We start from the raw sequence: 15,847 nt of genomic DNA, 5'->3' as shown, positions 1-15,847 counted from the left end.
CGAGAGCTGATTCTGTTTTGCTGTCACAAATACCTGATGTCTCGCTGCATCTAAGCCTATGCTATTCGCTGCACCAAACGCTTTCATTCTTAGCGTTCGCTTTCCAGAGACGTGCTATGCGTCTATGCCAGGCCTACTATCTGCCTGTGCCTGTCTGTGTCCCCGTGCCTGGGGAGGACTTGAACGTCTAATCAACGAGAATTCCAATGCCCCTTTGCCTTCCAGTTCTGATCATGGTGCCGTATCCCGTTCATCAGCCTTCCGTTGTATCCATCGCATCGCCGCCCGTCACCCTGGCCTTGGCCGCCGCAATCTTCTCCTCTCTCCACTTCTGAATCTTCTCCTTCAGCTCAGTGTGCGGGATGGCATCATCCACCGTCATTGGCTGTCGCGTAAAGGGATCCTTCGGATCCGACAGCAAGTGCTGCACAATAGTTCCCCGATCAACAATATGCTTCGATGGCAGGATGACGGGATCCTTCATCAAATCTCCCATAATCGGGTCTTCGAATTCGGCCGGGATGTCTCCAAGGTCCAGCTCGGCCTGGTCCGCAAGCTGCTTCGACTCGAGGAACTTGGCCATCAACGTGTCGAGCTGCTCGAGTTCAATGGCCTCCTTCATACTGCGCTTCGAGAGGATGAACCTCGCCTTGTCAAATACCTCCGGCTTGTACGAGCGACCATCCGAGGCAACGGCGTCGATGAACGCTTGGGATGAGCCCAAGTTGAGGTAGATGTCGATGAAGTCTGACAACAGAACCCTCGGCTGGAAGTGGTATTTGGTTGGGTTATTCACTTTGAGCTGGCCCATCTTTGGTCCCGCAAGAGTCTCTAGGTTGTAGTTAAGCATACTTGCCAGACGCTGGACAATCTCAGGCATCGTGAATGCTGATGTCAATGCCGATGTGAAGAGTTTCATCATCGCCAGCGTCTCATTGGCCAACTGCATGTATGAGCCCGCCTGGCCCTCCAATGTTGCCAACTCCTCTTGCTTTTTCTCTCTATCTTGCGTGGATAGTGTGTTGCCAAACTCCAATTCCTGCTGTAGCAGATGGATTTTGGGGAACTTTGTTAGTGCCTCGTCAAGCACGTAGGTCGCGTCATTGAGCAGCAAGTTGACGAATTGAACAAAGAACTGTCGATTAACCCTGGGGGTTGTTAGTCACCTATCCCGCACCTTGACTAGCAGTCGAAACGGGACAAAACTTACTTGCTCTCTCTAGTCAACTGCTGCTTGTAGACATCATTGCCCCAAACGCACTTGATGACCTGGAAGATCTCGTATCTGATGTTGAACTTGTCGTAGAATTGCGTGTTCACACCAGTCGACTCTGCTTCGATGTAGAATTTCATGAGAGCATGCAACAGGTTATCGTTTGCAAACTTGGATCCGTAGAGCTGATCTCCCAAGACGCCCTTCTTAAAGTGCGAGAAGGGCCAGGTGCCGGAGAAGAGCAATGTGACCAAGGAGGACTTGAGGTATGGGTTCTTGATGTACTCTGACGAACGCAAGAAGGCAATGCAGAGAGCAATCATCTCGCTGCCAACAGCGGACGGCATGATCTGAGGAAGGTAGCGGTATACAAACTTGAAGTTGTCGACCACGTCCTGGAGCGCATACTCTGGCAGGCACGCAAAAGCCTCAGGGGCATGAGCAGGAAGAGGAAGTTGAAGATCCTTGTCGGGGGTGTAGCTGGACTGGCTAGCAAGGCGAAGAAGCCACACGGCCACGTATCGCATAAAGCGAAGAGACAGTTCTTGCATCTTCTCGTCGAGGAAGATACCCTCGATCGCGTACTTCATTGCGATTGCCTTCTCCAAGACCGTAGTATGGCGCTTGAGTGTCAACTCAAACATGGCAAGCTGCTGCGGCTGGTTCTGGACTTTAATCCGCTCAGCTTCCATGGCAGCCAAATGCTTTTCGTACCACTTGATATCCCTTTCCAGACCCTTGAGCTTCGAGTTTGTTGCCTCGCTGCCGTAGTGGTGCGCAGCCAAAGTCAAGAAGAAAACCTCTGAAATGAAGTTCGAGTTACCCTGAGATTGAGTGCCGTAGAATGCGTCTGACGTCGATTGGTCGGCATTAAGCTTTGTCTCTTCCTTGATGTCCACACGGGGGTTGCGGCGGAAATACTCCACTTCAATCCTGTCCACCTTTGAGAACGTTGTGTCCATAAAGGGAGAGCAGAATCGGTCCAATACGACAGTGAGGTTCATCATGAAGCCATCTGAGGACACCTCTTTGGGGTCAACCTGGAGAGCTCTACGCTTGTGATTGCCGTTGATAGCGGAAGCGAACCAGTCGAGTACCCGGCTCCGGGTGTCAGTGTCAGCTCGGATAAAGGCATTAGCGATAGTGAAGAGCTCATCCTGATGGACTCGAAGAATAGCCCGAAGAGCGTCTTGTGATGGGGCAGCCTGAGTACGGTTCAGGGCCCGCGGGTTCGGGAAGTATGTCATTGTCACCTCAGTTTGCAAGGGAGAAATGCGGAAGAAGGGTCCCAGAATAGTCTCCTTTTCAACATGGGATCCCAGCTTGTGAGCGGTCATGAAGCTGGGGTGTTGTGCTAACGCATTCAGCAGAGGCGGGAACTTTGTGTAGGACATCAAAGCCTATCAAGTCCATATATTAGTTCTATTCTGTTCCAAAGACTGGGGCAATAGCTGAGTGAAAGACGGAATTGGCGTGGGCAAGAAAAACTCACGCTAATGTAAGGCTTGTAGTCGTCCTCCATGGACAAAGCTGATAGTTTAATGCTGAGTGTGTGCATGGCTGTGGCAAAAGCAGCTGGGAATTGCTCGTCCTCGGGAAAGCGCTTTACTGCCTCCCGCAAGAAGTCCAGACAGACTCCATCGTCCTGCTCATGTCCTTTGAGCAGGTATGTGACCAAGCTTTCAGAACGTGATCGCCTAGTAACACCTGTAAGTAATTGAAACGCACAGGATGGGTGTACTTACCCAAAGAGATCCGGTATCGTGAGCGCAAACAAAGCGTTGCTAACACACAGTCTCTTTGCCTCCTCCAGAGCCTCCCTCTTCTCTGCCGTCTCTTTGAGTATGTTTGTCCGGATGATGCGTTTGAATGAGGGAAGGAGATAGCCGAGAAGGGGCTTGTCGGCGGGAATCGCAGTGACGGCCTCAAGCAATGCACTATCGAGGATGGAGGTTGTCAGTTTGAGCGGCGATCCATTCTCTTGGAGCTCTTGGCTAGCTTCCGGCAGGAAGGTAAGCTTGTGTCCATGGGCGTCGACAACTCTCTCTGGGTCGACTGTAATCCGGAAAATATGGCTGAGGATTCGATCTGAAAAATCGTCCAACGACTCCTCCACATTTGCTTTCTTTGCGGGAGCAGGTGCGGTTGCGCGGTCGGAGGCGATTCGCTTGTTGCTCTCAGTGTTGTTCGATGCAGCTGGTGACGACGCACCGCTGCCGGATTTGACACCAAGTTGAGTGAAGGGATTCGAGGCGGCAGGCTTCGGTGTAGATGAGGATGCTGGGCTGGCTGGGGCCTTGGGGGCCTTAACTTCGCTCGTTGCGGAGTTTGATGTCTCGGCATCTGCTGACGATTCTCCTTCTGGCTTGGGGGATCTAGTCGAGGAGCCAAGCTTGGCGAGCCGTCGAAGTCGGATCTAGGTAGACTGGTCAGATTATTTCCTACGGGATCAAGTGATGATATTAATATCCACGGCGGCTGTTGCCCTCATGTGTCCCTTGTGACCTATTTGTCGATTGCGCTTGCCACAGTAGGTTCTCTGCCAAGTTATCCGCATCAACATTGTGCGCGTAGGCCGACTAGAACAGCGGAAAGGTAAGAGTGAACGGCGAGGGCGATTCAAACCAGACCATACGTCTGAAGAAAGGGTGCGGGTAGAGTGGAAATCGTTCAGGTTCGGGAGTACGAGCACTAGGAGGAGGAGAGTGAGAGGGCGAGAGGCAGACAGCTCTTACATCGTTCATCTTCTTGACGTCGGGCGCGTCGGGCGCTTGGTTGCCCTCGTTTGGATCCATGGTGGGCGGTATCGATGCTTTTGGGCGACGGTCGTAGTGAAGCAATCCGTTTCTATCAAGGCTGGCAAAGGTGCAAGGTTGAAGTCCCCGATTGAAGGTGGGTTGGCTGGACGTTAACGTACAGGGCCTTGCGAGTTGAGGTTAGGAAGGCGCTGTACCTAACTGCGTCGGTGGACAAGCGCAAGGTACGGACGGCCAGGTTGGTGGGGGAGCAAGCCAGGCAGGCGGTCAGTGTGGGGCGATGGCGGACCTGTGAGGTACCACGGATGAGTCCCTGAGGCTGTTAAGTCCGACGTGGAGCATCTCCGATAAGCGGAAAGATCCACCAAGAATCTGAAAGTCCGCCGCCATGGGGATAGACTCGATTAGTAAGCTTAGGCTTTCCTGCTCACCTCAGATTTTTGGTTCCAAGGGATTCGACAGGACGTACAGAGTAGGCATCAATGATTCATGAATCATAGCTTCTTCTTCGTGTTTTGCCCACCATCTGAATGGCACGATTTATTCTTCTACATCAAATGTCTTCAGACATCCTGATGTAATCTAATCAGCAATATGGGGAAGCCATCTAAGGAACAGCACCAAGGCACAGCATGGAAGTTGGTGCAGACTGCCTTTGCGCCGCAGGCCGAAGGTCGATGGAACTCAGAAGACCCCTAAGACCCTTGTTTTGATGAATTTCTCCCTCAATATGAAGCTACTGGGGCTTCAGATGAACGGGATGAAACATACGTCATTGGGGTGGCGATGGGGACCTTGGAAACCAACCTAAGTTTTACTTCAAACACGTGGACACATAGTCTGTGAACCTGCTTGCTTGGAAGGCCGCTCAGAATCTTGACCTTTAGCCATACTCGAGGTTAACAATTACAGTGTGGATCACACTTGGAACAACAGAGAGAACATTGCAAAACTGCCTCCTTGTGTCAATTAGACTAGATACGAGACCAATTTGTGTAACTGGGCGTCTTGCTGAAATTGCAGACCACCACAAGGGTATTTCCGTGCCTTTCCATTTCGCGTTTCGTTCCTTTGTCCCCATTTGTCCCCAACGCCAGAAAAATCCATAATTCTAGTAGTACAGTCAGACCAAAGTCTAGAGAGGGTACGGGGTCCATCTTGGTCGGCGTGAAGATGTACAGCGAGGGAAACGGTATCTGTCTTGCATCCGTTCTTGCCCATAACTTGCATCGACCAAGATCCGGTGTCCTCAAAGCACAGCCATCCAAGATTGCCCTTAGTCTCACTTGTATATGCAAAGATCCCCAAGGACTGAACATGGGTATGATCGCTCAGTCCAGGGCAGACGTCTCAAAGGCGGGGGATGCCATTTGACCCATCACTCAGCCGCCGAGATGTACTCGGAGTAGTAGCCTCGCCATCGCTGTCAGAGCTGCCTCTTGTTCGGCTAGTGCTACCAACGCTGCGGTTGGCCAACCGGCTGCGCTCGACTTCCTCGCGGCTCTTATTCATGAGCCATGCCATGTGCATCTTGAGGATGCCCAGGTTGCTCCTGATCTCGGTGATCTGATCCTTAATCGGCATGACCTGGTTCAGTACCATCACTGTTTGACGGCCCTCAAGGTCTGTAAACTCTTTCTTGAGCTCCTCCATGCGACGTTCCATGTCTTCGTAGATAGTCATGACGGCCTCGGTGGGTTTGAACTTTGGTCCGCCTTGGACGTTGTTGAGGCTGAACACGTCGTCCCAGGAGATACAATCTCGTCGCTCGTCTTTCATGGCCATGATTTGTCTCTCCTGGTCTTCCGTCTGCTTCTGCAGTTTTTCGATTTGTTTCTCTTGTGATTTAGCCTTTTCGCCAACGACAGCAACCACCCTGTAGATACACTCCTCTTGATGCGCAGCCAGTGTCTTGCGGAGTGCCTCGTGTTTGCAACCAAAGTCATGGTATGTGCAAGGGACCGAAGTTTCCGGGCAATGATCGTCGCGATGCTGGCCTATCTCGGAAAGCTTGATGGTTTCTCCACACTCCGTGCAGTCCGTTGTGTTTTTCGGGCAGACTTTATTGATGTGGTCGGCCATTGACGCTGCTTCCATTTTCTCCTCGCAGTATTCGCATGTCTGCTCAAAGTGCCAGCACTTGCCAGACACAGCCAACCATTGTTCCACCCTCTTATCACATGTCTTCTCGGGGCAGTCGTGCAACGTGTATCGGCAACTGATTGTGTGCTTGACGACCTCGTCGCGCTTCATCTTTTCGCCACATCCTCGGTCAGTATTAGGGCATTCGACAACCAGGCTATCGAGGATATTCGTCAAGAGTCTCGATGTTTTGCAGTCCCTGGCTCGGAATCTCGTCCGGTCGATAGGGCATGTATCGGATGAGTGAACATGGCGCTTCAGACATTCGAGACAAAAGGTGTGGTCGCAAGGCGTAATGATCGGGGTGATGACGGGCAGCTTGCAGATGGGGCAGAGTAGGTTATCGTCGGGTTCTTCGACATAGTTGAGGGCGGAGAAGTCGAGAAGATCCTTGACGTGACTAGGACTGATGGAGTATCGCAGGGCCTCCCGGGTCGCAAGCTCTTCGACGGGCCACTGGGTAGGGGTTCGAGCTGTTTGTCTAGGTGTTAGCTAATTGGACCCGGAGCTGGATCCGGGTGATTTCCATCAACTCACGCGTCAGAGGGATTGGGACTTCCTCGACGGAGCGTACGGCATCCTCGACGAGGTTGTGGACAAGATGGGTGATGGCCGCGTCTTCGTTGGGGAAGCCGTGATAAGACATGGTGAAGGTCTCTCCTCTCGTTATCGGTTGCGGCGCGCTTGGTGTAGCAGAGAGGATTACGAGATGTCTAGGAGGACCATGTTTAGGGCCAGAGCAGCTGAGAGAGGGGGGGGGCCAAGCTGCGGTGTTTTCCTTGTGATGTGGTGCGGACGGTAACGGAGGTACGGGATTTGCTGCGGTTGTGGATATCGTCTGGTGGCGCAGAGGGCGATACTCCGGGGGGCAGGCGCGGGTGAAGAAAGTGGAGGATTAGAGATCTAATTGAGGCCCAATCTCCAATCCAAATAGACTCTGAGGGAAGCACTGAGGCACTGGAGGCTCTCGGCAACAGGTGGGAGGGTGACGTGACTCGAGCCGAGGGTCCATGTCCCCGATAAGCCGATAACGCTGAGGAAACGGCCGCTAAAACGCCGTGTGACTAAGCTTCGCACGGCTAAGAAACACAGTCCCCGCACATGGCATTGTCTGCCAAACTGCATGTGCTCGCTTTAGGCGATTCCTCACTTTCGTGATGAATAAGATGTTTCGTACATGGAGAAATGCAGAGACCCATATTCCCGTTCCCGATGATAACGTCGCTAGAGACCATCCTAATTCGAACCAACGTCGCAAAGATGGAAATCCCATTCTCAATACTGGGCTGTCGACTGTATGGCTCCACAGTTCAACTTAGAACGTGTCGGCGAGCGTTGGCCTCTCATTTATATGGTGTCTAGCTTGGTGCGAAGGAGCCCAGGTATTACTGGCAAAAACACTTTCGGACATATCCCTTGTAAGGTATTGAAACCAAAATCCAAATACGATAGGAATTCAGGTATCAAATCATCAATCTTGTCATCCAACCTAGTCATCTACAGGTTTGGAGCCCATGTTCCTCCGCGCCCCCAATCCCCAGCTTTAGGGGCCTTTGGTGTACGTCTATAGGCGTCCGGCAAGATGCCCTCGAGAACTCCCTTGATCTGCAAAGCAATCACCTTTGAAAACCACCGGTGCTGGGCCGTCCCACCAGCAAACATCCAGAGGTTGTCGACCCCGGGGTGCCGCTTCCAAAGCCCACGTATCTCGCCCTGGGCGTCCACACCCCACGTGGGCTCAAGCCGTCTCGCGATGTCTTCGGCTCCGATTCCCAGAGTATCTGGGAGATTCTTTCGACCATCAACATTGCCGAAACCAATGCACCAGACTACGGCATCAGCCTCCAGATGACTACCATCGGATAGTACTAGGCCCTTGTCGGTGTAGGACTGGGGTACGACCCCGGATCGAATACCGACCTTCCTCGTCGCGATGAGGTCCATGCCGCTGCCCATGTCTACAAAGTGCCCTCCGCAACGGTCGATGAGGTTCACGAGCAGGTCGCCAGTCAGCGAGTCTTGCACGCGGAACCCTGCTCTCCTAGCCTCTGCGTATCGATCCCTGAGTGGTAGAAGTTAACAAGAGGATAAGGTTACAGTTCCGGGGGCTGTACGTACGGCTCTTCCTGGGCTTGCATCGTGTGCACCAGACCCAGGAGGGCTCCACCAATGGCCAGCGGCCCTCCGTTCACAATCACGTCCGCGTCGTCAGGAGGGAGGATGTCGTAGACCCCAAAGCCCATTGGGTGGGCAAAATACGTCATCGGAACGACATACGTCTCTGATCGCTGGACCATGGTCGTCTTGAGACCGGCATCGTGGCAATCGACCAAGACATCGAATGCAGTGTTCCCAGAGCCGATAATGGCCACGGACTTTCACGTGGCAAGGAAGGCATTAGCAGCGCGACCAGACTTCCTCATCCACTCCCCGGAGATACTTGTTATCAGAACTTACCTTCGCCCCGGCTGCGACCAACTCGCTAGCATTGCGATACGATGCCGAGTGCATGTTAGGACCCTTGTATAAGTCCCGGCCTGGTAGATCTGGCAGGGGCGCAGGCCCCGCGAAGCCGGCGCCGCCCGTGGCGAGGACCATGCATTTGCAGGATAGGGTGCGTCGAAGAACCCCCGTCTGTATCTCAACATTCCATGTGTTACTCTGTTGGTTGTACTGGGTTGCAGCAATTGTCGTACGGTGTAGAACACGGCGGTCTAAGTCGAACTCCTTCGCGAAAGCCACTATCTGGTCGGCTAGCTGATCCCGTGTGAGGCCATCATTGGAAGCCTGGGGATACGCTAGTCCAAACTGTTAGTAAAATCACGAGAGTCCCTTTATTATCTTAGGGCCACGAAGATTGAGTTAGGAGATTTCTCGTTGGAGGATCGCCCTAGGGTTAGGGTTATGATCTTGCCACCTTCTTGCCCCATCCCCATTCGATACGTCCGTCGATGTTTGAATGACTATAAGATCCAAGTCTGCCTCTATGGGCTTGGGCTTACTCACGAATGTATGGTGTTTCGCAAAATGACTTGTAGACGTGGAAGCGCATGCAGTCGTATCTCGACGCCCAATTGTCCCCCACGTTTGCGCTCCGGTCGATCACGACATAGTCGATGTTCATTGCCTTCAGTCGAGCGGCCAGAATCAAACCTCTGTAATGTCCTTTGTCAAATGCAGGTTAGCGATCAGGAAGGTCCTTTTAGACTTACGCGTTGCCCCCGCCGACAACCAGCACACTCGTAGAGATGGGGTTGTCGGCCGTTATAGGAGCCGAAGGGACTCTGAGCAGACCCTCATCTTCGGGGAAGTCTTCGTACGCGGCCATATATGTGCTCATGGACCAAATCTTCCATTCGTTGTCGCCCGAGTCACGACCGCCAGGAATAAGCATCATCTTTCCGCGGCAGTAAGCCTTGGGAGAACCAGTCACAAAGCTGAATTCGCAGTCGATCCAATTCTAAAGGAGAGATTATCAGCATCGGGATAGAGGCCAAAGGCTTCGTTTTTCTGCACTGACAAGCTCACTGGTGGCTGACAAAACCTGTGCCTTCTCGAACTGGAAACTCTGTGCCTTCCGAAGAGCGAAGAGCTCCAGTAAAGCCGATGCAATGACACCTCTGCCAATGAAAGTTCTGATGTGAGCTGTAAAAGATAGTGTGTCTTTCCAGTGACAGGATGGTTCGGCGAAAAAGGCTTCAATGGCATGGTGTTGCCCCTGCTGAAGAGTATTTGAGAGGCCCGATCCCACGTCGTTTGCGATCTTATCGGCATTGACGGTGTCCCAGTTGTCTAGTAACTCTGCCGTATTCGGAAGTGTCTCGTAAACCTCCTTCCTGATGTCGACCTTGGGAGGATTATCTGGTAGCTCCATAATGGCGTCTACCACTGCGTGCTTCCGTCTCGTGGTTCTCGTTGAAGTTTTGACACCAAGCTTGCAATCCCAGGCATGGCAGCGGGAGGGGCAATATGATATTACTTATGTGACATCCCTCCATATAGGATGAAACCTCGAGTATACATGTGTGCTTATCGAGTATCACGGACGGTCTTGCAGCAACCTGCAGGTCATGTTGGCCGGCATCTCCAACATAGCATTCGGGGTAGGCGGATACCAGCGAGGCTTGGGGAAGGCCGTAAGACGATTCCTTCGTGGTAAGATAGGTAGCTTGCCCACAAGGCAATGTAGAATTTATTGGGGAAGTGCAGCATTCCGCTATTCTGCCTCCAACCAAGCAGAAGGTTAAAAGTCGCACAAGATGGCGTACACTTGGCTTGTGGTTGCATAGAGACGGTGTCCGTGACGATACGCTGACGCAAGATGTGCCCTGAAGCAGTAAATTGATAGGACGAAAAGGCCGAAGTATCTGACGAGCGTCTGCTATACGCCCAAATATTTTATCCTTGGGCAAATGTTGTGTCCCTCGACGATTTCATTAGTGCTTACCCTGTGCTGTGAAACTAGCTAATTAGCAGGAGCAATAGCATTTCTTCGGGTTACACGGGCATTGAGGAGAAACATGCAGCCTTGATCCTTTATGTAAGGTCGTAATACTCCTTAAAGGAGGGGAAAAGTAATAACTAGTACTAGAGTGAACCTTGCCATACTGTGCTATCTACCGCTGCCTCTTCTGCATAAAGCTCATCGATTGAGAGTGAACGCGCAGAAAGGTATTGATATTTCGTGACTTCCTAGCAATATCGGTTGCTCAAAGAGAAATGAGGTAGTTATATTTATCTTGTGTCTCATCGATTTGGCTCATCCAAGGGTAGTATGTCATCTAGCCATTTGGAACTAAGCATAGGCTTGTATACCTTGCGGCCTATAAGTTTCCCTGACACCTCGATGCCTTGTGGAGTACACGATTCAGGCTGACTTTCCCTTCCTTAGTTCCGATACTGGTATATGTTACTCTTTTCCACTTCATATGGCAAAACTCGAGTGTTCCGCGGCCAGAGGATGTTGAATCGAAGTTCGCAGCAATGAGGTAAAGTACCTACTTAGGCAGAGTGGCAGATTAGATAGAGCACAGCGATAAAGCTCCCATCGGCCGGTCCCACGCGCCAAGATGCTTGTGACACCCCGCGACGCCCGGGATACCCTTGTTGATGAACACGAACGGTGGCGCAGCAGCTTCCCCCTAGCTACCTATTCGCCCTGGAGGATGAGCGAATGGACGAATGGCACAACGTCATCCCACCACAAGGGCGGCGGCATGGCCAGACAACTTCCCCAAACAGCACCTAGCAAGACCAGCTCGCCCAGCCATCTTGTTCCGCCGGTTACGAACACCTCTAGGCAACGAGTTAAATGACCTCTGGGCTTGTTGCCTTCTTTTGTACGCTTAGTTTGTACACTACTCTGCACAACTCGTCAGCTCCAACCTGAGGCGAACAACCAGTAACCCCCTCCCCCGCAGCTCCGCAGCTGAGCTTATCTTAGCTCCCTTCAGCTCTCCAACCCCTTCGTCTCACCCCGAATCTTCATCTCCAACAGCTTCCTTGGATCTCCCATCCATACCTTGTCACATCCCACAACATACACATCGCCCATCGCCCATCGCAGCTTGCCGGACGCCGGCCGACCAGACAGACACAATGCCTCCTTTCCCCATGCCACCCCACGATATCTGGAGCCAGGACGCCTTCCAGCACCCGTCCTACAACCCGACACCGATCCCCCGTCGGCCCCCACCCCAAGCCCCAGGCCGGCGCAAGCAGCAGCAGCAACAGCAGCAGCAGCACCCGCGCCAACGTCAACACCCGGTCCTCTGAACCTGGCCCTAGCGACGCTGTTACAAAGGAGTTCTTCAAGCACTCGAGTGCCAAACGCGTCAACACCGATGCCCTCATTTCAAAGGCCCTCAAGGAACAGTATCCCCATCTCGAGCTCGTCGTAGTTCCAGAGTCCCTTGGCTACGGCAACGGCTGCAACCTTCTCGCCTACGCCCAAGGCGGCCACGCCACGTTCGAGGTCATCGATGACAAGGATGGCAGCAACCTGCCTTCGTCCCTGGACTGGCTGCTGTACCTGCCCCCCTCCCGGCGCATGGACGGCAACCTCGGCGGTCTGGCTACGATCACGAATTTCGGCAAGTACCTCTACAAATGGCAGGGCCACGAGTTCATCGTCTACCTCGTGGACGGGCGCGACGGCGTCATGCCCTACCCGATCAAGAACTACTACATCCTCGCGCCGCAAACCTACCACGTCGACCAGCTCGTCCTGTCCGCAGGGAAATGGAGCAGTGACCTCCACGAAGAGGTGTGGGTGTTTGACCAGGGGTACTGGCAAAAGAGCCACGAGCTGTTCAAGAGCTTCCGCGATGCTTCGTGGGAGAACGTCATCCTGGACGCGGACATGAAGAAGGCGCTCATCGAGGATCACCTGTCCTTCTACAACTCAAAGGAGACGTACCAAAGCCTGAAGGTACCGTGGAAGCGTGGGCTCATTTACTATGGGCCGCCGGGCAATGGCAAGACCATATCGATCAAGGCTACGATGAACATGCTCTTCCAGAAGGATATCCCGACTCTCTACGTGCGCACGTTGGCTTCCTTCATGGGGCCAGAGTACTCCATTCAGCAGATCTTTGGCAAGGCTAGAGAGTATGCGCCGTGCTACCTCGTGCTGGAGGATCTCGATACCATTGTCTCCGATGACGTGAGGAGTTATTTCCTGAATGAGATGGACGGTCTCAAGGCCAACGATGGAATATTTATCATTGGCAGCACCAACCATCTCGACCGCCTTGACCCCGGCATCTCTGTAAGTTGTTCCATCGCGAGCCAAAGTCGTGTATCCACAAGGTCGAGAGCGCTGACACGCAGCAGAAACGTCCATCCCGCTTCGACAGGAAATACTTCTTCCCCGACCCCAACCTCGAGCAGCGCATCGCCTACTGCCACTTCTGGCAGAACAAGCTCAAGAGCAACAAAGAAATCGACTTTCCCGACCAGCTTTGCGAGGCCATTGCCAAGATCACTGACAAGTTTAGCTTCGCCTACATCCAAGAGGCCTTTGTGGCTGCCCTGCTTGCCATTGCGCGACGCTCAGACCACCGCGGTAGTAGGAAGCTAGACAGCGTCGAGGCTTTGACGGAGCAGCTTGAGGATGATTGGCTTGGGGTTGTCCATGATGCTGAGGACGATGGCGACTTGAAAAAGTTGACGTTGTGGGTCGAGATTAAGAAACAGATTGAGATCTTGAGGGATGGTATGGAGGAGAAGAACTAGACTTTGCATCGATTGGTATCCCAGGACTGCATATGGATGGACATGGCTTCGCGTTGATCGAGGTGTACAATAACAGCATAATTCTGAATGATTTGAACAAAGACGAAGACATTCTAGGGGTTGTCTAGGAGTGATATTGGTGCCGCTGCGGAAGTGGAAGTTGCAGTGGCTGTACTGTTGGCAGCTGGTCCACTACGCAGTCGATCGGCTGCTTGGGTGAAGAACGAGTCAATCCGAAGAGTGACCGGAAGAAGTAGCAACTCTGAGATCGAATCGACTTGTTGATTTAGTCGCTGCAGGGTGTCGTGGAAGCTCTCCAGTAAGTTGAAAGCCGATGTGACATCGCCAGGCTCAGTCGCCAGCACGAACAGGTAGATGATAAAGTTACCGCAGAGTATCAGTTGAGATCGGGCGTCTAGGGATGGCATAGATGTCACTACACTTTCTCTCAACTCTCTGTAGGAGAAAAGGGAGACGGAAACGTACGGCAGCCCCAGAAGCCTCGTAGGTCCTCGGGGGTTAGTTCACCTATGAAGTCCGTGAAGCAAGCAAAGTCGGATAGTGCCGTGCCGAACCACAGGCGAAGGTTGGATGTTGGCATTGCTTTGGCAACCTTGGTAGCCGGGTTCATGAGCGCGCGGTAAAGGAGCGCCAAATGAGCGTAATATGCAAGATAGAGAGGGGCTTTTCCCGTCAGGTCTGCAACCTCGCCAGAAGATTATTGGAAACATACCATTGTTGGAGATACCTGGTGCTCTCTCGGGATGAGGCATTGTAAGACATTGTGGCAGCATCATCAACCAGTTGTGCAGCTCTCCCTGAAGCGAGACTAGACGCCCTCGATTCTGCATTTCTATCTTCTGTGATTCTGGAGGCGCAAGCCTAGGAACCTGACTGAGCCAAGCATCAGTCCTCTATCACCGGAGTCAAAGGAGAATCTCAGACCAGAAGGTACTTACAAGCTGCAGTCAATCACATCTCGCAAGGTTTGGGTCACCCTTACCAACTCCAGAAACCGCGCTCCAGAAGCAACATTAAATCCAACATTACCCGAATAAACCAGCGATCTTAAGTCCTCGGGAACGCTCTCCTCGGATCGCAAATCTTCTATAGTGATAAGTGATGTGTTGAAAGAAGCAGGATAGATATGTGGCGGGTTTCCATGGCACACTGCCGACCACAGGTCAGTTACATATGTAGCCCACCAAAGCTTCCTTCGCAGCCTCTTTTCCCACGTCGGCAAATTCCACTTCTCAGCATCCTGGTGCAGCCCAATCATCTGGGCAGCGGCTACGGCCTGCGCTGTTGATGTCCAGGTCCTAGGATGCGCGATGCTGTCTGTTCTATTGGGGGTCATATGGAGGAGGAGCAGGGATGCTTGGAGCTTGGCCAAGTTTGGTGAGTCGAGTTCTCGCTGGAGAGAGTCTGTGGCAAGATCGGCTAGCTCATATTGTTGGAAAGGGAATGGGCCATGTAGACTCGGCTCGGCTTTCCAAAAGACTGAGGCTAGTGCGTATACTGCCCCGCGAAGGGAGGCAGGAAGCTTTGTCTTGTCCTCAGAGTACTGTCTGAGAAACCTGGTCTTTGATAGGATGGGCAGCACCGGGTGAATGTGCCTGAAATACAGGCGTACGAGCTTGCGGCCGTGAGGCTCGACTAATTCTTCTATCGCACGAGATGCTTCTTTCCGGGCTTCGTTATCGTGGGCTGTGAACTCGTCTTGTAAGAGACAGAAGTGAACTGGCGGATCCCACGGGTATCCGCTTCCTTCGTATAACTGAATGAACTCTGCGTCGATCTGATTGGGCCCGCTGAGGACGTCTGAGCGGAAGGAGGCGAGGAAGTGGGTGTCTTGCTCGGCTGCCGGGCCCATGCTGTGTGCTGTCCTGTTTTCATTGTCTTCTAGTGTCTGAAGATGGGGTGCTGGAATCTCCTCGATCGGGTTACTACGAGTCGAAGGGCCTAAGTTGTTTGGCGTTATCCGTGGACAATCTGAGCTACTGGAATGTCCATCTTGCGCGGCCTCTTGAGGGGAGGGTGCGAACGCGGATGCAGATACAGATGCAGATGCAGATGGAGCCGACGCAGAGTCAATACTTTCCGAACCCGATGACTTGCATTCTATGCCTCTCCCCTTGCAGAAAAGACCTGCGTCTTGTTATCAGCCATGCATCGTTTCGACACGCAGACCTGGAACCACACCACTAACATGGGGGTGTAGAAGTGATAACACACGCTGTCTTTCTCTTCCGACACGCGTCGCAAGGGCGGTTCTTTCGGCTTCTTGATTGTCTTGCTTGGCCAAATTCGCTGAACACTTTGAATTTACGTCTAGTGGAATACTTCCCGATATCTTTAGGCATGGTGTCTATCAAGACTCTGCCGAGGGTTCGTGACAAGTTTGGCCGATGGTCTGGTGTTGTGTGAGGGAAGTTGGCCGATGGAGTTGGCTGATGCCGATACCGCCTGTGCGTGTTTAGGTTGTCAGTGTTAGTGGCTG

The 15,847-nt window shown here is 52.7% G+C and overlaps 6 protein-coding genes across 6 annotated transcripts; 1 reads left to right on the top strand and 5 right to left on the bottom strand.

The window, feature by feature from the left end:
• Nucleotides 1-253: 253 nt before the first annotated feature.
• On the bottom strand, nucleotides 254-4,008 carry UFD2 (Ubiquitin conjugation factor E4; the record flags this gene model as incomplete). The annotated part of the gene is made up of 5 exons (XM_053196754.1): nucleotides 254-1,148; nucleotides 1,211-2,613; nucleotides 2,706-2,910; nucleotides 2,959-3,629; nucleotides 3,949-4,008. The coding sequence occupies 5 exons, from the start codon at nucleotides 4,006-4,008 to the stop codon at nucleotides 254-256; spliced, it is 3,234 nt and encodes a 1,077-aa protein (XP_053045681.1).
• Nucleotides 4,009-5,319: 1,311 nt separating this feature from the next.
• N0V96_001263 (uncharacterized protein) lies at nucleotides 5,320-6,757 on the bottom strand (the record flags this gene model as incomplete). The annotated part of the gene is made up of 2 exons (XM_053196755.1): nucleotides 5,320-6,584; nucleotides 6,649-6,757. The coding sequence occupies 2 exons, from the start codon at nucleotides 6,755-6,757 to the stop codon at nucleotides 5,320-5,322; spliced, it is 1,374 nt and encodes a 457-aa protein (XP_053045682.1).
• Nucleotides 6,758-7,608: 851 nt separating this feature from the next.
• On the bottom strand, nucleotides 7,609-8,709 carry N0V96_001262 (uncharacterized protein; the record flags this gene model as incomplete). The annotated part of the gene is made up of 3 exons (XM_065756184.1): nucleotides 7,609-8,173; nucleotides 8,230-8,486; nucleotides 8,569-8,709. 3 exons carry the CDS (start codon nucleotides 8,707-8,709, stop codon nucleotides 7,609-7,611), a joined length of 963 nt encoding a protein of 320 aa, XP_065615424.1.
• Nucleotides 8,710-9,109: 400 nt separating this feature from the next.
• On the bottom strand, nucleotides 9,110-9,985 carry N0V96_001261 (uncharacterized protein; the record flags this gene model as incomplete). The annotated part of the gene is made up of 3 exons (XM_053196756.2): nucleotides 9,110-9,266; nucleotides 9,324-9,571; nucleotides 9,632-9,985. 3 exons carry the CDS (start codon nucleotides 9,983-9,985, stop codon nucleotides 9,110-9,112), a joined length of 759 nt encoding a protein of 252 aa, XP_053045683.2.
• Nucleotides 9,986-11,094: 1,109 nt separating this feature from the next.
• N0V96_001260 (uncharacterized protein) lies at nucleotides 11,095-13,347 on the top strand (the record flags this gene model as incomplete). The annotated part of the gene is made up of 3 exons (XM_065756183.1): nucleotides 11,095-11,099; nucleotides 11,752-12,880; nucleotides 12,901-13,347. 3 exons carry the CDS (start codon nucleotides 11,095-11,097, stop codon nucleotides 13,345-13,347), a joined length of 1,581 nt encoding a protein of 526 aa, XP_065615423.1.
• A 1,068-nt stretch (nucleotides 13,348-14,415) lies between these two features.
• On the bottom strand, nucleotides 14,416-15,220 carry N0V96_001259 (uncharacterized protein; the record flags this gene model as incomplete). Its single annotated transcript, XM_053196758.1, has 2 exons — nucleotides 14,416-14,454; nucleotides 14,540-15,220. The coding sequence occupies 2 exons, from the start codon at nucleotides 15,218-15,220 to the stop codon at nucleotides 14,416-14,418; spliced, it is 720 nt and encodes a 239-aa protein (XP_053045685.1).
• Nucleotides 15,221-15,847: the final 627 nt, after the last annotated feature.

This window comes from Colletotrichum fioriniae (assembly GCF_027942845.1).
Source record: "Colletotrichum fioriniae strain IMI 355084 chromosome Unknown scaffold_1, whole genome shotgun sequence".
Lineage (NCBI taxonomy): Eukaryota > Fungi > Ascomycota > Sordariomycetes > Glomerellales > Glomerellaceae > Colletotrichum > Colletotrichum fioriniae.
The sequence above is the reverse complement of the archived record's forward strand: the minus strand, read 5'-3'. Positions and strand labels throughout refer to the sequence as shown.